This window comes from Scophthalmus maximus, chromosome 9 (assembly GCF_022379125.1).
Source record: "Scophthalmus maximus strain ysfricsl-2021 chromosome 9, ASM2237912v1, whole genome shotgun sequence".
Taxonomy (NCBI): domain Eukaryota; kingdom Metazoa; phylum Chordata; class Actinopteri; order Pleuronectiformes; family Scophthalmidae; genus Scophthalmus; species Scophthalmus maximus.
In genome coordinates, this window is record NC_061523.1 from 12,733,976 (window position 1) to 12,761,876 (window position 27,901).

The 27,901-nt window shown below is 41.5% G+C and overlaps 1 protein-coding gene across 5 annotated transcripts in view; it reads right to left on the reverse strand.

The window, feature by feature from the left end:
* spock1 (SPARC (osteonectin), cwcv and kazal like domains proteoglycan 1) overlaps positions 1-27,901 on the reverse strand; it is an 81,694-nt gene that overhangs the window by 31,351 nt on the left and 22,442 nt on the right. For 2 of the 5 annotated variants that reach the window (XM_035650411.2, XM_035650412.2), the window contains exons 3-5: positions 14,031-14,039; positions 11,817-11,862; positions 2,107-2,190 (exon numbers count right to left, since the gene is read on the reverse strand). In XM_035650411.2, the coding sequence (XP_035506304.1) occupies positions 2,107-2,190; positions 11,817-11,862; positions 14,031-14,039 (139 nt within the window). The remainder of the gene's footprint in view (positions 1-2,106; positions 2,191-11,816; positions 11,863-14,030; positions 14,040-27,901) is intronic. The other 3 variants (XM_035650413.2, XM_035650414.2, XM_035650415.2) reach the window with 3 other exon arrangements.

Below are 27,901 nucleotides of genomic sequence, written 5' to 3' on the forward strand. Positions count from 1 at the left end.
GAGAGAGAGAGAGGGAGAGAGAGCATGAATGTGTAAGAGTACATCAGAGCTTTCTATCTCCTCTTCCTCCATCCAGTCTTCTGTCCTGTTATTATCCACTTATGTTCCCCATTGTATCAATGTTACTTGAAAAAAGCACTTCAAGTCTTAAATAGAAGCAACAACCTCCTTTTGTCAGCCTGCTCTTTCTCCAAACTTCGTCTAGAAGACAAAGTCTGTGTGCTGAGTTGAACACATTATGCCTCAAGCCATATTTCTACACCACAAAGTCAGGTCAAACGGCAGACAAGGGAAGTATGAGAGTCAAGATGATACGATATGTAATTCAAAAGCTCACACTTTGCTCCATCTAAAGCCAAAAAGGATTTGCTTGCCCATATAGAACACCGAAGGGGTCAACATCAGTGACTCACGTATTTTCTACTAAGATGAGATCAGAATCAAGAAGAGCTGTAAATAACTGAAAGTAACCTTCGCCACAGACCTCAACATCTGTATTTGAACCGACTCAAATGCATGAAGGTGTACTGAGAAAACAGCATTATTTATATTCAAGCTCTCACATGAGTAGCACAATGTGGCTGCAGCGCATCTTGTAGATTTATATTGAAACTGTGGATTACAGTACACTATGCATCTTATCTCACACCGAAGGAAATCCAAACACGTGTGCGAGGGTGTTTCAGGAGAGCGCAGCCAGCTGCACCAGGGGAGAGATTAGCACACGTGCGTTGTCACACAGTATTTTCAGTTGAAGTATTTTTTTGAGTTTAGTTCTTAATAAAACAATTAGCGGATGCTGCTCTGGTGTGTTTTGGGTGACCCAGGGTGGCAAGGATGTTTGCCACAGTGTGCAATTGATCTTTACAGTACGACCAGATTTGCTGTTGCTGACGGCATCAGTCGAATTTTAATTCGCATATCTGATTTACCATTTGGTTCCACGTTTAGATTTCCATCTTGCTAACTTTTGTGATGATTTAAGCGGCAGCCAATCCGCCATGCAGTGCAACAAGGACTCTCGCCGAGTTGCGCACACGCTCTCCAAATTAATAACTCAGTTGAGCCATCTTTAAAGTTTTAAGGCGTCCAGTGTCAGCATGTATTTGGCCGTTTTATGATCGATATTTATTTTTGATGTTTTCTTTTTAACAAGTAAGTTTACATTCAGTGATACTCACCAAAATGCAAAGCATGTATCCTCAAGGTCTAACAAGTCTGTAATTACTTTTCCTCATTGAACCGTTTGAAACGTGCATTGTTTCAGTCTTCTTATCAACTGCTGCTTCTTTGCTGCCTTTTTTTGCACACTGCACATGTCTCTTTCGGGCTAGTAGGAATACGTAAAGTCATTTTGAATTTGGATGTTGTCTTTGGTAATCTCAAAGGCACAGCATGGTAAAGGATTTCAGTCCCTTACAACCACATTGGCTCCACAAGAACTGACAGGCAGGACTCTCAGGAGGGAAATCTTTAGAAATCTTCACCCCGGTACTAAATATTCAATTACAATGTTAACCTGCACTATATATGTTAGTAACCCTGGAAATAGCTCCATGTGTCTGAAGGGGCTGGCTTTGATCTCCCTGTGTATGTGGTGCTCTATCTGGTTCTTCCGACAAGCTGTGAGCTTGGTTATCTCTCTCCTCCACACCGACATCTCTGCACACAAGCTCAGACAGGGAGGAGAACTAATAGCATTAAACGCTGCTGCATTATACCCACTGGTTAATGGGAACTGTAACTGAGACAGCAGAGCGGAACAATTTAAGCTCGACGTAAAGCAACGCCACAGTCTGTTGTGAACAACGACTGGCTATCAAAGCATGTATTCCCCGTTGAACCTGATAATCTATACAGATCTCACTTTAATGGGACAAGTAAATCAGCAACTTGTAGCCTGACAGCACATGCAGTATATTACAGCTTAATCAGCTGTGAAAACAACAAGAACAACAACAACAACAGGATGGTTTTAGTCTCGACCAACACATAGCAGCCTGTTGGCGAAAGCTATTTCTTCTAGTCAACTGGAAATGACTGTCAATGAAAATAAAAACAAAACAAAACCCTCGCCCTGATGATAATGATGTTGCCCAAACTCACGATCCTTCACTGTCTTCTTGGACAAGCCAGTGTGGGCTTTGGTCCCTGCATGGTCTCCAAATCTACCAGGGAGGGCCTCTCGATCTACAAAAGCCAGAAAAAAATAATCAAACCAAACAATACAGATGAGAATAGTATGCATACTCGAAGGAGTTCAACATTTTGTGAAATATACTGAACTTGTTTGTGTTGGACGCAAAGATCAATACTACGTTGTATGTTTATGAGTCAAGGGGTAGAGAGGCAGGGGCAAACCACAATTCTGGCTCCATCCAAGGTACAAAAATAAACCTACCAACATTAATTAATTAATTTTGTGTTAATTTAACATCTCTGCTGTTTGCCTGTAATTACTGCACTAACACAACAACTCCCCAAAACCTCAAATTTCACGTTTCTGTTTTTGCACAGATTACACAACAAAATATAGGACGTGATAATTACTAAGCTTAAGAGATGCTTGTTTGGATAACAGTTGCTGCAAAGTAAGACGGACACATATTTTTTTTTTTTAATCTGAAAGGAATAATCATTGTGGCCTCATAACCGAAACACTAAATCATGTAAACGCAGCATCCGAGAAAGCAAAGCACTGCACCTATCCATCTAGATAGAAAAACACCAATCCACCCTCTCGCCTACACCGGCGCTGCAGCACAGCGTTCCACGTGGAAGCAGGCCAGCGGTGGCAGAGCCTCGGGGACGCGGCAGAACAGCCAAGCACTGAGGTACAAGGAGTTTGTCATGTCTGTCTGTGGGCTGTGACATTAACACCCTGAGATGATTAACTCCCAAAGTCAACCATCTCCTGCGTTTATTGCCGAGTGAGGCCTTTGAGTGAGGGCTGAACATGGACTGTATGCAATGACCAGGGAAAAGTTAAGAGATGTGTGTTTATGTGAAGCACAACTCCTTTTTTATCTTTTTGTCATTACACTCCGTACTCATTTTTCTACCACACTCTCCTGTCTCTCCTCTTTGCCAGACCCCTCTCCTCCTCATTATGAGATGCCTTTCTTATCTCTGACTTATCTTCTCTATGGGCAATCTTTCTCAAGTGCTCTCTGTGGGCCTCGTGTCTGTATATCTTTGTTTCTCCCTCTGCCTCCCCCCCTCGAGACTCTCTCTGATGCCACTGTCACTTTGACATGCTGGCATTTAGCCTGAGGGTCCGCTGCTGTGATCGCTAGCAACAGCCTGCTCGCATCCTGTGAAGTTTATTTATCCTAATTTATCATGATCATCGGAGGCTCCCTTGCCTACTGGGCACAAAGGGCAACATGAAAACACACACACACACACACACACACACACACACACACACACACACACACACACACACACACACACACACACACACACACACACACACACACACACACACACACACACACACACACACACACTCTACAGTCTTTGTGATTTACTGTTGTGTATATCTCCCCTTGAAAACAGCCTGTTCAGCAGTGCTGGAACATTGCAGTCCATTGATTCACAACTTCATTTTGCTTTGAGTTTGTTGTTGGTTTTGGCTCTGCCTTTGTTAACTGGAAGTGCGGGGCAGTAACAATTCACTGGACTCTCTGTGGCGCTGTGTCTGCCTCTCTCAATCAGCATTTCCCTCCACAGCCACTGGCTCCTCCGTACCTCTTCTGTCATACAGTCCCGTCTTTTAACACCCTTAGTAGAAATCTAACTGCTTTGCTGAGAGGATTGGTTTAATGTGTGCATTGAATTACCAAATACCTCTGGCGTGTCTGTATTTTATCCTTCCTCTGTGTGTCAGCAGGCTCCAGGTATTATTGATTATCACGTGTGTGTGCATGTGTAGGTGTGTGTGAATGGTTAATTCACTGCATACGCCTGAAATCACTGTAGCATGTACGAGTGCGTTTCAGCTGATAGTCCCATTTATGTGTTAAGACTCGACACTGCAAGCGCTCAACCCGCTGAAAGAGCGAGATAAGGACTGAGCTGAGGGTCGCGGATAGCGAGTCGCTTTTTTTATGATGTGGCCAACAAGCCATTAAAATCTGAGCGGTAAACAATGTTTAAAGAACGCCCGGAGAGCGAGCGACAAACCCTTGGCACATTAAACCGAAATGAGATATTTGTTCTTGCTCCAGCTCACACTCCATTTAATACACAGACCTGAGGTGCTCGCTGATGTGTTGTTGTCCTATCTGTTTCTTTTCTTATCGTTTTCTCTCTTTCTAATTCCCTTCATTTCCCCCGGGCACAGATCAGAGATGGCTATATGAGAATGCAATGAGAAGCAGTGACAGAGTTAGGGGAGATTAAAGATGGACTGATGAGAAATGGGAGCAGACAGACATCATATCTTCAGAGAGACAGAGGCTTAGTGAGTCGGAGAAATAGCTGATGAAATATATAACAATGACGTGCACTCTGCTGGGAAAACACAATGTCACGTCTAATCAGGCTGATTGGCAATTTGGAAGTTCCAGATTTTCAAGGCTTTGTTTGCGGCTGCTCCTGCCAAACCAGAGAGCATCACAAATGACTTCTATTTCGGCTGCCAAAACAGTTCCCATAGCAACCACATATTCACTGTGTAATCCAATTAACCAAACGGACAGGAGTAGTGAACACCTAAAAAATGGTGAACTTGTATCGCCTTTTCTCTGTCTTGGTGTGTGTTGTGTGTTCTCTGGTTGTGTCTCGGCGCCAGTCTTACTCTGTTTTGCTCCTTTGGACCGGATGTGAAAATGGTGCCCTGCCTGCATTTGTAAATCCTTCCTTTGACTCCCATCTCTGGATAATGCATTGCAATTTTTGGCAAATCATCAACGGGCTTCTCCACCGATGCCCTGGGCCCTTTCGCCTCTAACATCAGGCCTTCTGTCAGAAATCTTGGCGTGATTTTAGACAGTGCCTTCAAGCTCAAGCAGCAGGCCAGTGCAGTAGTTAGGAAAAGCTTTTTCCACCTGAGAACCCTAGCTAAGATCAAATCCTACCTGCCCCAGAGTGATCTAGAGAGAGTCATCCATGCCTTCATAACATCTCAACTGGACTACTGTAACGCTCTACACACCGGCATTAATCAATCACAGCTCCGCCGCCTGCAGTTGGTTCAGATGACCAACTGTTGTTGGAAGTGCCCAGGTCCAAGCTAAAAACCAGGGGGGACAGAGCCTTTGCAGTAGCGGCCCCCAGACTCTGGAACTGCCTCCCCCTGCACATCAGTGCAGCCCAGTCTCTGAATATTTTTAAGTCCCATTTAAAGACCCACCTCTTTTCACTAGCCTCCGATTAGTGTCTCCTTTTTAAGTGCCAGTGCATAGTGTTCCCTGGTTACCTTTTAAATTTTCTTTTTGCTTTACTTTACCTATTGTATTATTCTTTGTTTATTGCACTTAAGCACTTTCTTGTGAAGCACTTTGGTGCGGCTCAGCCGTCTGTAAATGCGCTATAGAAATAAATTTGACTTGACTTGACTTGACTTGACAATCAAAGCCTCACAAAACTGTGGGGCATGCCCATATACAAGAACCCAGAATGAAATTGCCCGAATGCTGAGTCTGACACTGGTCTTGCTGATGGTACAACTGTTATTAGCTGCCAAGGACTCTTCCTCCTCTCTTGACTCTCCGTCTCTCTGCTCGGGCTTAAAGGCCTTTTCAGGGCAGCACTCCCATCATTTCACATGGAGAAACCCGGTAATAAATAATCAGTTCAGTTTGACTTTGTGAAAGAAGGCTGAGCTGACCTGGAGGGGACTTGATGGGCTTTACGTCGAGCTGCATGCTGAAATCCAGACAGGAGCAGTGCAGAGTAGCCATACAAGAGGAGATGTTACGGCATGGTACAGTATAGAGTGTGTGTTACCATGGCTAAAGAAACTAGAGAAGTCTTCAAAGGGGTACATATTAATGTAACCAATTTCTATTTCTATGTTTTGGTAGAATGGAGTCTATGAACCATATGATACTGAATTTTGCCGAAACACAGGAAAAAATTCTAAATGTTAAAACTAAATACTGAAAAAGGTTTGTTAAATGTGAACGTTTTCCATCTGCAGTTTTCTGAGTAATGTTTTAGTCATTCTTTTAAAAAAAAGCGAAATATTTGCTGGTTCCAGCATTTTAAAAGTGAGGATTTGATGCATTTCTCTGTCAAACATGATAGTAAACCTAAATATTTAGGTTGTGAACTGTTTGCCAAACTAAGCAAGTCATTTGAAAATGTCCCCTCAGACATTTTATTGATAAATAAAACATATCAATCAAAAATGAAAACAATTGTTAGTTTCATCTTTAGTTTAAAGCTCCAGGAGCATAAAAGCACCTTGTGTTGGGGTTACTTTTGTCAAATTGCTTCTGTTGTATTATTATCAGCCTCAAGAGCTGCTTTCACTTTTTATCTTGTTCCAAATGATGTCACCTGTCACTCACACCGGCCCTGGGTCAGCTGTGGGCACACTATGAAAGCATAAAGCTTGGATCTGAGAACAGCAGATGTCTGCGTAATCCACTCACAGGATGAGCTAGGCTGTTCGGGACACAGGCCAGTGTCACACACACACACACACACACACACACACACACACACACACACACACACACACACACACACGCACACGCACACGCACACGCACACGCACACGCACACACACACAAACACCTACCTAATTAATCACACAGCTATAGAATTCAGCTTTTAGAATAACATGTACAGAGGCCCAGCAGATTAAAATAGACAGGTCACTGAGCTGTCACCACGGAAACAAGTCCATGTGGCATTGCCAAGGATTCTCATCTGTCTACATGCATGGTGGAGACAAGAGGGGTTGTGGTGTTCATGTGTCACATGGGATTTCAAGAACTCCCACAGCTCGATGTTTTCAGTCAAAAGAATATCCACATTTTTTCCTTCAATAATAACACACCGTGCATTTTGATCAAATTAACAACATGCCGAGGACATTTCAAAGTATTATTAAGCATTTATTCAATCACAAAAATGCTTCTCTTTGGCGAGGCGTCTGATATCAAATGGTGGTGATGATGATGAAGACATGGTGAGATGAAGATTATGATGCTACTTGCAGTTGGTTTTAGCCAAAACAAATAGTTTAAATAAATACCCAACTTTTGCTGGTTCCATATAAGCGGGGCTTACAAAAATACATGTATCTAGTTTGGCAGTGTTTGTTATGTCTGTTGTTTCATCGCCGGTCAGAAAGAATAACTGGAAACTTGTATGTACTGTACATGTCCTCCTGTTTCTTTTTCTGTATCTTGTGTCATATCAGTAATCTGTTCTGCCGTATTTTTTCAAGGCAAAGTCGCTTTGCTCTGCAGCAGCAAATATACCACACCACAAGTTCTCCCTCTGAATGCGGTTTCAGCTTCTTAGCTTTAAGCTCACTCACCTCTAATTGTCTGCGAAACATTATCTCTGTCAGAATGAAGTCTAGCGAAGCTGCTTGTTTGTGCACAAACAAAGGGCTTTTGTCCCCGTGACTCAGATCTAAAGCCTTTTTTATAACTGTGCAGCACGACATTCCACAACTGCCTTTTCTTTGTTATTGACAGTCGCAATGATGTGTCTTAGCAATGACATGTAACAGGTAAGGTATATATACTGTATATACAGCCGTAAGGGACCATCCTGAAGGACATGTTAGTCTACTATTCTACTAGTGTTGTTTTCTTTAATTGCCGTCATGGGAATTTTTGGTACTTTTGAGCTGCTTTTTTGTATTCATTGACCGTCTCATGGGATGTATCAAATTGTCTGCATGATGCAGTCGGCCCAGCGGCCAGAGGTTCACCCACCCCTGACCTACAACACTGGTTCCCAACCTAAGGGTTGGAATCCCTGTAATGGGTTGTGAGATGAATCTGAAAGGATGCCAGATGAGAAAAATGCCCGCCACATCAAATTGGGATTATTTTCAGATCTCCTCTGCATTTTATTTATGGTAAATTACGACCTCACCCACTTATTCATTCTTAACTGGTCACAAACTGTGACATATGCAGCTAGTGATGAATAGATATAGCTTTAATATGAGTTTACCGCAGCTACACAATATGCTTCATATCAACCACTGGACCTCATTAGGCTACAAGAAGTCTAGAAAACAGCTTTACTGCTAGGGGATTTGATTGCTCAACATCTCAGTATTTGTGGTCCATCTCATTTCCTTCATTGGTGATACAAACACATTAATCGCAGAGTGATTCATCAGGGGACTGGATTTCCCCCATCAACCTTTCTGCTGCTGATTAGTCTCCAAGGGCGACCGGCGACTCATTAGTCAAACTGAGCTCAGAAGGTGGGGATAGATGCTGTTATCCTTTCCCTTGTTTGGAGCCCTTATGTCCTATGGTCACACTCATTTCGAGTGGACCTTTGTCATCAGATTTCATGAGATCATGTCACTCGTCACCAGTTCTTTTCAAGCATATCTTGTCCCTAAAGGACAATACATCACCATCGAGGAACATTAAACTATAGCAGGTGAAGGGTGACGTCTTCCTGCTTACTTTACAGTAAGCCTGGGCAGTGAGTATTCTTCCCCTCTGGTTATTCTCTACAGCAGCTGATGGCAACAGTGACACGCTGTCTGGTCTCCGGCCTAAATGAATGAAACATGAGTAAAGTAAGGAGCACGCCGTGGTTGATAGATGCAATCAAACTGGATACCACCAAACGATTTATCTTAACGGGAATCAAAGCAGAGCCTGCACGTTTGGAGAACAGAGCACAGATGTAGTACAGTAATACATCATTGTTTTAGAATCTTTATCCGGCATGTACTGTACACATACTTCCCCTACTCTTTCACACAGGGGATTCCTCCATAACATTTGATGTATTTAGTCCCCGGTTAGAAGATTGAAGCTCTGTTTACTTTTTGGCATTGGTCGTCTATGAGAAACTAGAGAGTGGCTCCAGACTTTGATTTGAGGCAGTTCTCATTAGGCTCAGTATCCAGGAGGAGCTGGCCCAGATAAACCTGCTCAGCAAGTCTTTCCCTGAAGACTTACAGTTACTGCGCTAGATATGCAAAACCACGACTGAACAGACCAGAGCATAACAAATGCGATGGTAGAAAGATTTGCTGTTCAGAGAGCTGCAGTCCAATCAAGCCTCCAGAGTGTGTGTGTGTGTGTGTGTGTGTGTGTGTGTGTGTGTGTGTGTGTGTGTGTGTGTGTGTGTGTGTGTGTGAAAGAGAGACAGGGCCTGAGACTAACGGCATCCCATCCCAGGAATGATAGAGAATGTGTTTCAGATGAACAGATATTTTACCCAGGACACTTCCAAAGGCGAGAGGGATTGCAAGGGCTGCAACGAATGATTATTTTCTTAATCCATTAATCTGTTGTTTATTTTCTTGATAAATCGATTAGTTGTTTGGTCCATAAAATGGCATAAAATTGTGAAAAATTAAGATTTTGTTTCCCAAATCCCAAGATGATGTTTAGTTTTTTTCCACACACAACAGGTATTTAGTTTACTGTCAGAGAGGAGCAAATAAATCAGAAACTATTCACATTTAAGAAGCTGAAATCATTCTTCACTCTTTTTCCATAAAAACTACTTGAACCAATTAATCGATTATCAAAATGGATTGCTAATTGATTAATCGATTAACTTTTGCAGCTTTAATTCTATGTATAATTTTATTTATATATTACAAATATCCTTAATAAAACTGATCCATGCAATGACTTGTTACTCAAAAACATCTGCGTTTTGTGGTAACATATAAGCCTCAGACATTTAGTTACAAAACTTGAACATTGATAGTAGAGGTTGAAGTTATATCCAAGGGCAACACAGTTAATCCGCGAATCAGGAGGGTCAGGTCATAAAAAATTAACACTGATTAATAGTCGATGGCTCGGGAGAGGTGAAATGATACATCATTGATGAGGAAAATATGAATTACCTTCTCTAAAATGTGAGAAGAGCAGAGCTGCGGTCCGCTGCTCCTCAAGGCAAACAGATTAATTTTTCACAGGCACATTACTGACTCACAACTAATCAAGCATGAAATTCCGACACTAATATGAGTTATTAGGAGCAGACACAAAAACATACATCTCACTACCTAATCTAATCAAACTAAAAAGCTTGAATCTCTGTCTGTTGATCTGTGTGTGTGCATGCGCTTGTGTGTGTGTGTGTGTGTGTGTGTGTGTGTGTGTGTGTGTGTGTGTCTAATCAGTGCATCTCGAAAACTGTTCATCATATCAACTTCGCATGTGACGGCTGTATTGCTGGGGACCCAAAGGAGGCACAGTTGTTTCATAATTTGGTATATATTTTTGAACATGCAAAACAGCTGGGAGAGCTGTAAAGCCGTCAAAGAAGAGCTCATTCACATGGTCCAGAGTGTACATGAATATGAAACTGTGTTGCAAAGGCACAGTTCATCAGAGAAACATTTACCAAAAGCAGCACGTCTAATCCTCACAGATGTGTTTTTTATGGCACTAACAACTACCAACCATAGCCGATGATAACAAAGTAAAGAAACAATAATTTGCTTTTGGCTGGTTCTTATTCACTTTGGGACAGTTAAAGTTGTTTTTCATAACGGTTATGGGACAGTGGGGAAAAAAGTTAATCTGGAGGCCAGGTGTGGGACAATGAGACTGAGAGTGTGACTGAGTGTTTGTAATAATTGGGTTGAGTCAGGAGGTACAGGGGGTCTTAGAGCATTACACACTTGAGCATGGGTGATAATGTGCGCTTGGCCAAAAGAATCACGTAACTGTGAAAAGTTGCAGCATTTGGCTTTTGAAAACACACACACACACACACACACACACACACACACACACACATACACGTACGCACGCACACCCAATGTTTCAAAATATGAGCTCAATTAAGCGTAGCTCAATAAAGAGCACTATTAGTTCATTTGGAGTGCCTCTAATTTACAAGCTGTAAACTGTACAATTAAAACACAGTGCGTGAGGGATGTATAATGTGAAGTTCATATCAAATATAACTTTAATACAATCATTATATTTCTGTTGCACAGTAGCGGAACATTCACTTAGGTTTCTGTGTATTTTCTACATATTAACTTAATCACTCTATCAGCTCATGAAATGCAGACCACTCATTCATACAATACTTTCTGCATATGATTAACTCCCTTTAGTCCAAGAGGCTGCTGTTTCTGCAGGTACTGTAACTATGTAAAGCATCATTTTCAGTTTAATAATATGTTTTTGATTTTTACCTCAGTGTTTTGGATTGTGACTTACAGGACAAACAGTTTGTCCTAACATTACTGCTGAGGGTGTTCTTATTGTTAAACGTATTCATTTGAAGAAGAAAGGCGGGCATACAGGGGCACTGCAGTATGTTCTTCTGCTTCACCACTTTCTCCCTTGGTGCTTCACAATACCAAAAGATTTAGAGTTTGATATTGCTTCACACTCATTATGGGCCACATTTCTCCTACATCTGTTCGTAACGTGAGTTCGTACGAACAGGCCGAGGATCGCAAATTAGCATCATCAACACCCCCAAAATACCAAACACGGTTTCGCTTCCTGTCCCATGCAAGGAAGATTTCATTCACGTAAACAGCGTAAAAGCCCATGCCTTTTGAATGCCACAGACACATTTTGTTTGGTACTCAAAAAGCACCATCCAGGCTCACATACAGTAAACATTAATGTAAATATTAGAGTCACACAAACAACAGTACTCACCTTGGTCTACAGACTTGGCAGGAGCCCAGCTTTTGAAGTAGTCATCCTGAATGGAAACACAACACAGGGGTGGGTTATTAAAAAACCACAACGCCATGCTGAGAACATCTTTGAATTATTTTGTAGACCAGAGAGAGAACAGCTCAAATACTAAGTTAAAGTACTGAGAAACCCTGTCCTTATTCTTCTCTCCTTGGGTTTCTTTATACTTGTGTTTTGTAAAAGTGAATGACTCAAATAGAAAAATAAAAGATGTTGAAAGGTAAAAAAAAAAAAAAAATTGGGCAGTTAAAGACACAGAACACAAATATACAAAGAAACCTGCAGGAGACACACAGGGGAGTGAATCGAGTTACAGGCTTTAGTCAAGAGGAGCTGAACAATAGGACAAAAATATCTGATGCCAAGGTCATGGACTTTCACACAAAATAATTAAATTCAGAAAGCAGTACACTGATTGTTATTTTAGGAGAGAAATGGTGTAGAAAAGTGTTCCATTAGTCTTCCTTTCAGCTGTTCCATAATCATATTTGAAGAAGCACAAATTATTCTTATCGCTCGCATTTATTAAAATCCAGTCACGGAGAAAGACTCTTCAACTGAAAATATTTAAACTGGAAATAATAGGCTTTTCTCAACAAAGCTCAGTTGAGAAAAGATTTGGATTTGTTAAGTCAAATACACTTTGATTCGGTGGCTCCTGCCCAGTTACAGACATCATTCTATTGTGTAAAGCAACTAAAACCCCCATTATGAAAACAGCCAAGGCTTTAACACTTGCTAGTTAGTGTTGTACTGCATGTATTTATAATGCTCAAAGGTGAACAAAATGTAAATAATCCATAGCTCTATAAAAGTAAAACATAGATGAGGCAAAGCAGTGTGGAGGGTTTCCTCTGGTAAGACAAGAAATGCCGTGCATTTCAATAGACCCCTCTTTCCGCTTGTTCACATCAGCTCCCCCATATCAGAACATGAAGACATATTTTAGATTGTTTTACAATATTGTCAGTTCTAGCTGTTGACAAATACATCAACAATTATTATGTCATTATTATCCGCTTAAGAAGTGTTACCAAATTTGGACGCGCACGCACGCAGTGCATCTGAAGTAGCACCCCAAGCAAACCATATGTGTGTCAGCGGGGAGGGAGACTGTGTCAGTGACACTAAGTGAACCGGGCAGAGAAAAAGCTGCTGCGTTTTAAAGCAGGATCTCTGCCTCCTCTGTAATTTAATAAAGACAGAGGGAGAGAGGGAGAGATGGAGAGAGAGAGAGAGAGGGAGAGAGAGAGAGAGGGAGAGAGAGAGAGGGAGAGGGAGAGAGAGAGGCTAAATTAGGCAACTGTGTGAAACAGTCCTCTGAAATGGACAGTTGACCCACTCATCCAGTCCTTGTTCCATAAAGGACAACTGCCAGCCTTTGAGCCTACACAAAAGTTTTAAACGAGGAGCTGGGACCTAATTAGCTTCTCCCTCAGGACCTTGTTTCATTCGTGTCCTCACTTCCTTTTTTTCTCTTGTTTTATGTCCACCTCTCCTCCTCCGACTCCATCATAAAATTAACTTTATGGCTGTAAAAGTGCAAAATAGGGCGATCCTGTAGCAGAAGTCATTTCTGCAGACTCCTGACTACAGCCTTTATGTAAACTATATAGAGACATTCGAGACCAGGCTGTTGTTATACAGTGACAACTTTCTCTGCCCCGTTCACAAGGCCAGGTCAATGAAGAATGGATTTTCCTGTATGTTGTGGAACAAATTGACTAGCCCTGCACAGGGCCCGGGACCTTAACCCGATCCAACACTTGAAGACTGTGAGTCAGACCTTTATTGTCCAACCTTGCTCATGCTCCTGTGGCGGATTCTGAACAAATCCCGGCAGTCAGGATGGTTCTAATATTTATATATTGGTGTATTTGTTATAGGTTTAGATTATGAAGAGCAGCTGTGCACTGATTGACACGAAGAACCAACCAACCAACATTTTCTTTAAAACGAGGAAACTATCAAAACACCTACTGCAGCATTTTAATATGCTGAACTACACTTTGTTAGAGCTGACCAGCCAGCCAACCTGCTGTGCATTTAAATGAGCAACACCTCTCCAGCTCTGCAACAATGCCTTGCAGCAGGTGTCAGACAAACACTGTGATATCTGCAGTATCCTTCATATAGGTTACATCAAGTAAGAAACACGATGGATTTACTCACCTCCACTTCCTTTGAATGTTGGCACAGGAGCCAGGCAGAGGGAAAGGGGGGACAGGGGGAGGGAGAAAGAAAGAAAGAAAAGAAAGAAAGGTCAGTAATGATGGCACAGCATGCTGTGTCAATCAGGTCCCTCACAGCCCTGCGTTACTCATTCTGAATACTGAGCTCAACTCTGGACCTTAATTTGACAGGAGTCTGACTCACAAGGAGGTAGAATACCAAAGGACTCGCACACAGCCACACACACACACACACACACACACACACACACACACACACACACACACACACACACACACACACACACACACACACACACACACACACACACACACACACACACACACACACACACACACACACACACACACACACACACACACACACACACACACTTGCACCAGTGCTAACAGCACTATAAGCCTTATTTGATGTGGCATGTAATTTGAAACACAGCGAGGGCAAACTCTACAGGCCTAAGGAGAGGCACAGTGGAAAGGAAGGCGAGGGAGGGGAGAGAAAGAATGAGGGAGAGGTAGGGAAGTTGTGCAAATGCAAAAAAAATACGCGTTCGCTTCGCTGGTGTTTGGAGCGATAACCAAACCACACACCCCTGCTTGGTGTAGTAAAACTACCAAGCACATATTTCAATGTATTCAGTTTGTAGATCCATTCATTGATTGTAGTATGATAGACAGACATTGAACAAAAGACAAGATAATAATCCCTTTGAAATGCGAAGTCCATAGTGAAGCAACTCATTGTCCGTCCTCCATAGAATTAACTGTGAATAAAAACTGTGAATGAATCTTCCAAATCTGTGCGAATATCGCAACCGGATTCTGTGGAATATTTTTTTGTCTTGTTGATTTTTTTGTACCATCTGGCCAATATGCGACTGGTTGGTGTTCTGTGCCGACTGCATTTTGACCTGCAGCAACAAACATGTTGTGTGTACAAGAGAAAGTGTTTCATCTGTTCTCATCAACATTTACTGTGTCCACCCGAGGACTGCAGCTGAGGAGCTGCTGCCTGAGATGTACTTCAGCTGTGTTTTGTCTCTTTTTTTAAACTTTTTTTTACTGGTGTTGCTAAGGTTCGCAGCAGTTGCCACCATCCCTCTTATTATTCAGTCTCTGTCTCAGGGATGACCTTTCCCCGCCCAGGACCCCCATTAATATTTTAGTGCGCTCATCTCAAAAGCATTAACTGGCTGTTTAGCTCACTGCCACACTGCCCCAATGTCATTCAGACCCTTCAAAGTGATAACAAGGGGATGAAACTGTGATGTTGTTATCGTATCATCTTTGGTGGAGGTGATGCTGCAGTTTTCAGTTGACAGGTCAGTGAATGAAAATGTTCAACCCTATAAAGGTAGCAAACAGCTTGTTGGAGATTAAAATTTGAACTGTTGAATTGGGTCTTTTTCTAAGGGTTTAATTAAAATGTGTTTTAAAATGCAATACAACAGATGTCAGTGAAAATTTGACTCATTTAAAAAGATATATATATATATATATATATATATATTCATGATGCGGTTCGTTTAGCAGTGCTTTAATTTACATTTTGGTTAATTGACTGCATGCCAGTGTAAACACACCGTGTCTCGGTGACTACTTCCATCTAAATGATTACATTAAACTAGGCTGCAGTGTTGCAGGGGGGCAGACGTGTCAATGAGGGAAATCAGTGGGAAATACTGAAAATAGCTTGGTCAAAACTATTACTAAGCTATTTTATAAGCTTGGTAATATAGTTTCTCGGCCGTGTTCTGCTCTGGTCTCTAGTGTTAAACGCTGACTGACAGTCAGGAATCTGACTTTTGCTGTGATCAACAAAAAAACCCCCGCATGCATGTGGGTTCTCTTAAAAGCAAATGACCAAAGATCTTGTTTTTCTCAAGAGGGCAGTGAGTGTGTTTACGTGTGTCTGCACATGTACACATGATATCAGAAAACTGACGTGTTAGCTGAAGAGTCTCTTTTAGAAACTATGAATTGCCAACACCATATCTAATTATTCTCCTTCATATGAGCAGGTGCTCATCTCCACTTGTGTGGTAAATGATGATATGGGTTTCAGTGATGGTCCACATGCTGAGGTAAAAGTCTGATAGTGATAATTAGGGAGGCAGTGGTCCGAAATGATAAACCGCAATCGGTTGCTGACTTCAAAAAATGGACTGGGTATCAACCACATGTGGTGATCCACATTAAAATAGAGTTTCTTTGGTGACATTCTTATACAATTCAGTGATTATGCCATTAGTTACTATACATCAATTATATCATGGTGGGTAGCTGAACTCGGTTATTAGTGACAGTCTACAAGACTAAAACAGACTAGGATTATCTATATCTTGCATGAAGACAACATCCAAACAAGATTAACTCAAATAGGACTGAAGATACGTGTGTGCATGTAAACATACTAATTATTTGCAAAGTGAGACGACACTTCTAAAATACAACTTTTAATCATGTAAAAAATTAGTTGCTGAAGCAGTACAAAAAAATTATCCATGCATTTTATTTGAGGACAGTCTCAAAAAGTATTTTATTTCCGTGATGACCTCTTCGCAGTCTGTGTGAGTGTCCAGCAGGTAAGATTAACGTTTGAAGTGATGGTCCTGAGATTTCATCTGATAGCAGATCCCTGAGATCCCTTGAGAAGGACCAGAATTGATTCAGAACGAAACCAAAGTGGAAATGGTTTCGGCTCAATTAGCTTCTCTCAGCAGAGGTAACCTCCGCTGAACACTAGCTTCTGTGTGTTTGTTTGTGTGTGTTTGTGTGTGTGTGTGTGCGTGCAAAGCCATACCCGGAGTGTTGACTGAGATGTCATTATCAGGGGATGAGGATGCAAATCTGGCCTCTTGGTGGAAACTAAACAGCATTAAAAATTGACTGTGTACTTCATGCATTTTATTCATGGGCCTGGAACCATGCCGAACACCTTCCCACCCTCATCTTTTACCCCATAGTCTCTAATTCATTCCCCTCTCTTCCTCCTCCTCCTCCTCCTCCTCCTCCTCTTCCTCTTCCTCTTCCTCCTCCTCCTGCTCCTCCTCCATTCCCTCTCAATCAAGTCTCAGCTCTCCTCCTTAGGCTACATCCTACTTATAAGCAAGCACCAGTCTGGGATCTGATCAGCGCCCTGTGAAGCTGATATATGAGCTTTGTGAGCAGATAGCAAAACAGAGCAGAGAGTGGATTTCAGATATACAGTGCATCAGATTACAGTTAGGCCTCTGCAGAAGTAAAGAATGCTAAATAGGGCCCATGGATACAGATTTGCTTTCTGCACCAGTATCGAGTTATTTTTAAAAAAAAGCAACACACATACACACAGAGATATTGAGAGAGAGAGAAATGGCACAGAGGCTGTTCTCACAAGAACGTTTGTCTTCATTAGGAGGAAACTGCGCATTTGTGTGAAGTCGACCAAGCTCATTGTCTTCTCAAAATGAAGCAAAAACGTCATCAAAACCTGAGAACGACTTTAACCAAAATAGTTTGACCCAGCCCAATGAAACTTTTTCAGAATTCAGGCCCGTCACTTGTCATGTATTAAATAGAAAAACATTTTTAAATGAATGTCACATGAACCTCTATTAAGAACTTATATGGCTTCTACAAGAGCAATTACAGCCATTATAACGATGAAGGTAACAGGATTATTAGGGCTTATGAAGACTTCCTGGCCTCGGTCATAATAGGATGAGTTTAATATGAAAACTCATTAACTATCAAACACTTGAAAAATTACTTGGATCAGTAGTTTTCTAAGTGACTTTAAGGACATTACATGCTATTAATGTTGACCACAGCTCAAACCCACAGCAGTGCGAGGTCATGTTGGTCAGCCTGACCATTATGAGGACATAATTCTTTGCCTGGCCTCCAAGGTATGGATGTGAAGCAGTGTAAACCTTTAGGCGGTTTATCTTATGACTGATTATAATCACAAGAAATACATCATTTAACGACAATTTGAAACACCATAAGAAAAAATAGAACTTGTCGTCAGCATGGAGATGAGGTTTAATGGAGATTATTAAAAGTGAAAATGACCCGGTGTGGAGTTTAGGTCCTCATTTATTTTTCTTCTTCTTTGATTTCCATTGGAGCAGCTAAATGTGGCACAGAACTTTCGCTCATGTCTACATCCTGGAGACTGACGGGCCGCGTCTCATTCATATGAACATAAAGGTAACACTGAATATTACATGTGGTGCTGCGCAGATGAAGTACGCTACTGCACACATACAGATTGTGGACACACACACACACACACACACAAACACACACACACACACACACACACACACACACACACACACACACACACACACACACACAATTAGGCTAAAAATAAACAAGGCTCGATCATTAAAACAGTGATTTCCGTCCAGACTAGTAAAGTTACGTAAGGATCTGGCAAACCAACGAGAACATTTGGATTCACAGCCAATCCAGCTGCTCTAAACTGAGACAAACGACTTCTTTCGGGTTACTTCCCCCTTCTCCCCTTGGCTTTCTATTTTTATAGTCCCCCTCATTCATCAACTCTCTTCCTCACTCCTCTTCTTTTTCTCCACTGCTGAAAAGCATCCCTCATCTGATTTCAGAAAATGAACAATGTTGCTCAAAGCTGAACATCAAAAATCGTCTTCCTCTTCATTCTGTCCTTTCTTTTCACATCAATGAGGGAAAAACCCGTCACTGAGCAGTCTGTTATTCAAAACATACTTATACTCTTCCGATGTATTTATCTTTCTAATACCCTCTCCTAACTGGTTTCCCTTCCTTTTATCTTTCCTCTCCGCTCAGTGTAAGGATACTGCACATGGAAATGGAATGATTACGAGAGAAGAGGAATGGTGGAAAAACGGTGAAAGATAGTTTAGAGTTAGTTGAGCAAAAAGTGCAGAGAGTAAAGAGGGGCGACGTGGAGAGAAAGGAGAAGACTGATGATGGCACTCTGAAAAACAGAGATCTTTGCACATTCACAATGAGAGAAAATGTGTTGAGGGAGTTGGTTTAGAATAGAAGTGACACTTTTGCCATCCACGTGTTAAAGCAGTTTGATAAAACATAATCACATTCATGCATAATAGCATATGGACAGATACCAGCTAATGAAAGAAAGAAGAGGATGCTAGAGTGATAAAAAGCCACATTGTCAATGCTATGAATATGTTTCTCTCCTGCCCACTTTGGGCTCACCCCAATTTTTAAATGTTTGGATTCAAAAATCTCAAACAATTCTTTCAGACTGGAGATAAATGTGATCAGGGTATGCTCCAGTAGAACTAGTTCACAGCACGTGTCATTTGACCTCGTCTGAAGGCAAAAGCCTTTTTTTGGAAGGCAAATTTTCCGGCAACAAAAAATTTAATTATTATGACTTTACTGTCAATGTGTTTTTTGGTATCTGTCAATTAACGGTTTAGTCTTTAACATCCAAACCAAAACGGGTGAAAACTGATGCAATTTCCCAGCCTGTGAAAACTCCCATTTGATACTTGTTGTCTGATCAACTGTTCAAAACACAGATATTCAATTTCTCGTTAACAATGTAACAAAAGGAAGAAAAACTGCATTTTCTCCCATTTCAGAAATGGTAAATACTTGACATATCTGCATCATAAATGATGCCCTTTAATCATTTCAGCACTAGCTATGGTATTATTATGAATACTATCATGGAGATTTGTGTCAGGTATTCTCTGTGCCCAAGCCCGAAAATCTGTCAAGAACATGTCTGCGGTGAGAAAAACATGAGTAATGGTGCATCCCTATCATGGAGTTAACTAATGAGTGAACACTGGACTGGACCTGATAAAGTGGCCGAGTCAGTAAGTGACAAGGATAAAGGGAAAAAAGAAAAAAATGAGAAAAGCTGTTTGAGTCAAACACACAGGCAGAGGAAGAACTGAGGAGAATGAGATCAAAGCGAAGGCAAGAAGAGGAAAAAAATCACGTCTGATTCAGACATTTTCTCTGCAAAGCTACGTCTTGTGTTAGAAACTGTGCCCAAGTCCCTTGTGGCTGCCAGATCAGTGTTCCTTTACTATGTGTGCTTTGCGGTGGCTCACAGGCGCGTCGAGGTCAACGCAGTCAGTGGACACAGAGTAATAAATAACAGATACTAGATTACTTTGACACGGCCACTTGCGGACACTGACAGCAGGGAAGCAAAGCAGGAAAAGGTTTTTTGTTGTCTTTGCGTCGAGCCGACTACAGGTCGGTCAGTGCTAGGTCTACTCTGACTGTGGGTCCTTGATTTCCTTATCTGCAGGTGAGCTCCACCACGGAGTTGTGCAGCCATGAGCTAGATGATGACGAATAGACCCGCCTGCCGCCGTCTGCCAACAGCCTCAGCTCTCACATATTGCTCTCCTGTGGCTGCCATGCTTCCACAACCTCTCCTCGGTGTGAAACAACAAACAACGCCCGTCGTCGGCTTCTTTCTTTCTCATGTGCTACTGGGAGAATATTTAACAGCGTGCTCTCAATGTTTCAGTTTCCATGTCACTCTCTCGCTCTGCTTTGGTTGACAGATGTTTTCTCCGCTGTCACCGTGGCACAGGTTGTACAGCAGATCTTGTGAAAACTGTGAACCGTTAATAGCCCGTCTGCTTCCGCTGTATTCTGCCAGTGCTGTCGACACTACATCTACATACTCAGAGCGGAATAATGTAGGTGAAAGTGGCACATTACGTGATATTGGGAGAAATACAATGGAAATCACAGAGTGAGAGACAACACGTTTGAGCATCACTCTCACTCTCTCTTTTTGCTGGCAAACTGGTGACTACATCGTCAATTTGTCACGTTAAAAAAGAAACTATGCTGATGAAAAAGACACATTGGCTGTAAATGAGTCCATATATTTGCATTGATGAGCTGTGAGGACGCTCCCCATGGGAGATGAATGAAACAGCAGATGAGTAAGGCACAGAAAATGAGTGCAGAGGATTCAAAAGTTCACAAAAGACCTTTGTAATATATGCATATGGAAACCGTGTTTTTCCCCCCCTCCCCTCAGTGTGAGTACGTGTCCTAAACAGAGATCTATTGAGTCACATAGTGAGCATACACGACAAGTGGAGGAAATTATGCAAATGGGGTGTGAAAGGGACCGTGATAGTGGGTTTACAGCTGTGTGTTCTTGTTTAAGTCCAATTCACACAGAGTTCAAATAGACTGCTTTCATTTTAGTCACAAACTTCCAACAAAACCTCCTGTCCTTTTTCTTTTTCTTTTTTAAAATACCATCCTATCTGATGGAATCCCTCAGCTCCTGTCCGTATCCCACGGTGATAGTGCAGCCGTGGTGACGGGCCAAGAGTTAAGCCAATCATTTGCAGGCTCTCTTATCCGTCTCCTCCACTGATGAAACAAGGGAAGACCTCAGGAGGACAGAGAGATAAATGTCCTTTCTTTACGCCCGGTACATTACTCTGCTCTGTTTAATCCTTTTCTCCTCCTCCTCCTCCTCCTCCTCTCCCCACCGCCTCAGTTCCCCTCACAGGCCTTACAGCTTCCTCGCCCCTCAGTGTGTTAGCAGAGCCGTCCTGAACCAGTCAAAACAGTCTTGTGCTCAGCTTCTCCTCTCTTCCCCTCTTCCCCCGAAGTCTTTCTCACATGGCGTTCATTCTGCTTTGGTACTTCCTGTCTTTTTTCTTGTTTGCCTGTCTGTTTCACAGAGTAAACGCCAGCAGATAGGAGCCTGTGGGGAGAAGCTCTCACATCCTACTGTTAGCATGCGGTTATGCGTGTGTGCTGATACCTGACTCGAAGGCTTTGTGTCAAACTAAATGCAAATCAAATGACTGCAGACAAAACATCTGCACAAGGCCCCAGACAAGCTCTCATACTAAATAGTTTTTTTATTAATTATGTATGGAAATAAAACATTTGTTGGTTTTTCACTTTGCCATGTTAAAATATAGTCAGTTTTGTTTCCACCATGAGTTTTTCACTTCATCCCTCACCTTACTGGCCCAGGTTCAAAGACAGTGATCTGTTGTTAGCGCTTATCATGAACAGAAACTCTAATGTGGGGAAAGAATGTTGATAATATTGTTCAATCTAAAAATCTGGGGGAGATCAGATGTCACCAAACCAACTGAGACTGACACCAGATACTGTAAATAACACTTATCAGTCTCAAAGAGATCACCAGCTGCATTCAATATGACCTAAACAAATCAATTTATGTATTATTCTTCATATATTCCCAAGTAATCCATTTGAAAAACAGTGGAGAAACAAACAAACAAACATTGTTTCCTGTAGCAAAAGATGTGGGAAAGCAGCAAATCTTCCCAAAGAAGAATCCGGAACCATTGACTGTTTACCATTTAGCGATTAATCAGAACAGTCGCTGATTCATTTTGGAGTAATTAACAAATCATTGAATCGCTGAAGCAGGTTTATTCACATAATTTGCTGATTATCTCTGACCATCTCTGTGGAATAGCAGGAAAATAGACAAGTAATTCTGCTAAGGCTCAGATTTTCACTTTGCAACTATAACTGGGAACATGTCACTGCTCGATAGCCTGTGAAGCACATCTGTTATAGCATTTAATGACCTTCATGCTGGGAATACGCAATTAGTCATCTAACTTAAGGCCAACACAAAAGTTAGACAAAAACTATGTTAAAGCTTTTGAGTGCTTATGAAAAGAGCATTCAAGTGTATCATGTATTTTTTGTGTTAAGTCGGAGGCAGAAAATGTTATAAAGAACACTGGGAACTGTCTTTAATTTCTCCTACGGGTGCATCTTGTACAAGAAAACAACACTGCAGAGGGCAAAAGCCAAGATATAACCCACAGCAAGACAACTCAGCCATAACGACACTTCCCACACACACACACACAGACACGCACAAATAATGCGGACAGTCTTTGACAAAAACGACACTGCGGCCGCTTGAGGGAGGAGTTGTTTTTTTTCAGCACGACAGGTCTCTGGACAAATATTGTTCTCCTTCACTTGTACGTGCACTGTCATAAAGACAACAGACACACACACACACACACACACACACACACACACACACAGCTCTACCACTCCCAGCAGCCAGCTAATTTCACACAGTCTCATGGGAGATCAAAATGCTTACTCAGGAACAGAGTCAGTGAGGGAAACAAAGAGAAAAAAAGAGGCAACGGTGCTGATGTAGGAAAATAAGAAGGCGAATGAATCGGAAAGGTCAATGTAGGATAAAAACCACAGCGAGGGAGAAAGGGAGACACGATGTGAGATGATGTAGAAGAGGAACGCAAACCTCAGGTTCGCTACGGCGGAGATTTATCTAAATAAACACACACTGTCAAAACTACATCCTGCACAAACACTGCACCAGATCCTTTTCATTCTTCAAGATGTATGCCATGGATATTTTTCATGTTTTGTTACATTACAACTAAGTCTGGGAAAGTAGTTCAGTTTGAGGATTTTCATATTTTCATGTGTATTATTCTGTCATATTCGCTGACTTATGACTTTGCAAACATATTCATGTTTTTAAAAATCATCCAAGAGTTTATATTTGATAATAGCAAATACTTAATGCTGAACTCATAAATTGTTGGAATCATTGTGCGTTAACAAGAGTCACAATATGTCAAAATGATTAATCGAAATGGTCCTAATGATGATGAATTCACACTGTCATTGTCAATTAATTGACAAATTTGAGTAATCATCCACTTCTTATGAGGAAAAGTCAAGAATAATTCACGAGGAGAGAGAAACATCGAAGCTTTTTTTGGGATCAGTGGGACACACGAGTCCAGATGGTGTTTGAACTTTAACAGTGGTTAATCCTGTCACATCTCTTTCCAGAAGCAGTCTCAGCTGGATCACAATAGCCACAAACTCCACTTTGAAGAAGAGTGCACAAATTCCAAACTCATCACTTTCCAACACACTGGACCAACAATAGAGCTGCAAGCACACATGCGTTTACGACCCCGATACCCCGTAAACTGGAGCAACCGAATGGACAGAGTTGGGTATCGAACCTAAAAATCAATTACATCGACCAAAAAGTTTCTGCAGCAATTTGTAAGCTTTTATTCTAACTTCTTGTGTGGCTTCTTTTGTTTGATCTATTCCTCAAAGTAAGCTACTGATAGAGTAGCAATGGTGGTATTAGTACCAAAACTAAATTTTGTTCTCACTGCACGATTTTTAGCCAGATTTTCCACTCGCTGTCAAATTTTTGTAACTCGCCTACAAACGCCCAAGATCAGAGAGAAATCAGTCTCAAATCGCTATGTTTGAACTCTTGATGCTCCATTCCAAGATGCTTTTTAAAAAAGACTTGCAGACACCCAGGATGACATAGACGATCAGGAGGATCATTCGAACTCATCACCTATTGGGTCAATATTGTTGCAATATTACTTGTGTCGGTGTGTGTGGTTGTGTAACTGTATCCCTACATGTCTAAAATCTGATTATATATTTGCATATCATTTGCACTGGGAGTCAAGCGCTCAGGGAGTATACGCCTGCCAGACTCCAGATCACAAGATGGCAAGTCATGTAGTGTGTTGTGTACTTTGAAAATCGTGTACTGAGAACTTGTCTTAAGATATGATACCATGAAAAATACAGTGACACTATCACAAGAAGGTGGTGACTTCCAGGCTGTCCCTGTCACTGTTCCCACATCGGACGAGAGCAACATAGGACCGAACACATTATCTTCTTCAGACGCAGAGAGCCGAACACAAATGCACACACAAATTACCTCATCAACTGTATTATTCCAACCTGCCATTATCTCAGTTCTCTCTCTCTCCTCCTGACAAACAAACAAACGCCAGGCCCCTAACAACCCCACATGGGGAATGTTCCTTCCAACTGGTTGATCTCTGCACTGATTGGCTGAAAGATTGTCTTTCTTTCATCATGGGGTAATACAATGATCTAGCACAATCATTGTATTCTATCAGAACCTCATTGTAGCAGCAGTATTGGCCGGGGGCATCCTGTTACGATTACTCCGATCAGAGCCATGTCTGAAATAACACAGAGAAAGATCTTTCTTCTTTATTTTGAGTTAACAAAAACAAAATCAAATTTAATGAGCCCTCCTGGGAGAAGCCGCCCTCCCACTGATTTCACTGGTTGATGCGAGGTTGATTTTACCCTTTGGAGGTGAAACAAGGATTCGTGATCCTATAGAACCTCCATTCTGTTCTGCACCCACTTATGATGATATATAGTGCAGTCAGAAAGCATTAGGGAAGTCGTATGTTTTTTATTGTATTGGTTCGACTCCAGCACATTGGATTTGAAATGAAACAATCAGTGAGAGGTTACAGTTGTGACTTTAGGCCGGGGTTCAGGACCTTCACGTCTATTAGGGTGACCATGTGTAGTTGCAGGATTTGATATCTACATGTATTAAATATGTTAATGTTAAAAAGGATGCCTTTATTGTTGCCCAGCTATGTTCTAATTGGGGAAATAGGAATAATAGAAACGATCATCTAGTCTCTAGAGTTCATCTATATCCACTGCAAAATGCATAGTAGTCACTGAACAACTCCTCTTTCACGTTGTAATACATGAGTCAGACTTTACCAAACTTGTGCTTGGTCTGATTTCAAATCCAACGTGATGGCGTACAGAACAAGGAATGTTGAGTTATGCTTCTCTGCCTGATTCTAGAAGGCTGCCCCACGGTGATGTCAAAGACATTCCAGACACAGGAGTCACCTTTTACATTTTTTCTCCAGCTGGGAGCTCAACAGTTCAACCATGAGCTCTCATGTGGAAATTTTTGTTGTAATTCAAAAGTCATTCATGATGATTAATAGTCTGAATTGCCATCTCAAAAAGTGAAAGTGAACTTACATGTAGAAGAGCTATAATAAATCTCTGTCTCTTGTGTTTCTACACCCTCGATGGCGACTCAGGTTTAGTGGATTACTCACCACTTTATATTCACTTAAGCCAGTCAGGTCAGCCTTGAAGCTTTTCTTTAAAATCCTTGAACACTGTGTAATTATGAGATCAGTATAATTAGACCGGAAACATGAGAGTGATGCTGAAGATGCTAAAGTAGATAGAGATGGCAATCCACTCTTCAAACAGCGACGACTCCTCTGCCAAACACCGAGGGGGAGTTCACTGTCATCTGCGCTCGTGTTGGTCGCAGCTCTCCACATCAGGAGCTCCTCAGTTCGGAGAGCTGCTGTGAGTAACTGAGCTGTACATCATTAACTCAGACAGACAGTACAAGAACTGAAACATCCTGCAAAAGGCCTGTCGGGTGGTTTATCTGAAGACTCTCCATCAAATTCGATCCACTGTATGAGGAATGCATGATGAGATATACTCTGTTTTTTTATATCATTTTTGCTATTCAGCAATAAAACGGAAGACGACCAGAGATCATTTTCTGCTGGTTGACCAGGAGAACTCCAAAAGTATCTCATCATCTTGTCAACATTGCTTCCTATCATCCTTTTTGTTTCTTTCCATCTCTTCCAAACAGCAGTTTAATGAGATTTGAGCTACTGCAGGCAGAGACAACATTTAAAAACGTATGGATTTTTCCTCTTTGTTTTCCTTGGCCATGCTTTTATTTTCCTCTACAAATTATTGTTGTGAATATAGGTGTTAACCTCTGTGTGTCTGCGAGTCATTTTGTGTTTTTCTTCCAGGAGTGCACTTGGAGCGACTCAGCCAATTCACAACAATTGGAAAAAGGGGAACATTTTCTGTAGAAGACTTGTTGTTTTCATATACTCTCTGCGTTTCCTTCCTTTCTCTCATCGATTTTAACAGTTAACGGTATATTTGTTATCATTTTAAGGTTAATTTCCTTCATTTCCTTTTCTCCTGGAATTGTGACTGGATGTCTAATTTAGTCCGCTTTTTATTTCCCCCACAGCGGCATACATCAGAGGAGTTTCATGTTATATTTCTATCAATTTCTATTTTACATTTTTATAATTTTTAAATTATGCTTCATGCCAAATTATATCTTCAATCTATCCACTCACTCATTTTTTTTTTTTTTCATAACTCTTGGCTTTGGTGCTACATCTGCCACAGGGACAGCATCCTCTTTCTCTTTGGGACAAATCTGAATCCGTTCACTTTCCTCCTTCTCGAATCCAGACCGACATTTCGACTCAGAATGAGCCGATGAAAAATTGCGTTGGCAACACGGCCTCAGTCAATAAGCAGAGTAATCAAAAACACAATCATCATCACTATCATCACAACAGTTATGATCACCATAATCGGCATCATAATCATAAAGCTGACAGGGACGCTAATCAAAATGTAGATAGTAAAGCGGAAAAGTAATTGAAATCGAGGCGAAGATATTTATCTCCACTTCGAATCCGGAGGGATCTTTTTTTTCTTGACTTCCGGGCAAACATGACTGAAGCGAGGGAGGCTGTTTTACATTTTGTGCGCCTGTGAGACTCGATGCTTCCGTGTTTGTAACCATACATCTGAGTGTGTGTTTGAGTAAATGTGTCAGTGCAGCAGGGACAGCTGTGTTGTCAATACTGACGGCGGATGTTGGAAATTGTCATGACTGAAAGGTTCCGCGGGGGATAGAAGGGAACGAGTTAATTATCCCAGTGAGCTGAGAAAAAGGGGTGAGAAGCTGGAAAAATACAGAGGGAAGATAATGCTAACTCTGCACTTGCTGCTTTTGTTACAGCTATTCAGTGAAATACTGTAAAATCTAGTCTCCTGTATGTCTTTATCAAACTGTGCAAGCCTCCTGCTGCTTTCCAAATTAGCCAGATTTTTTAAACATGACTCATTTCAAACACTCTGAGTCCAAACAAAAAGAAACAGAACGCT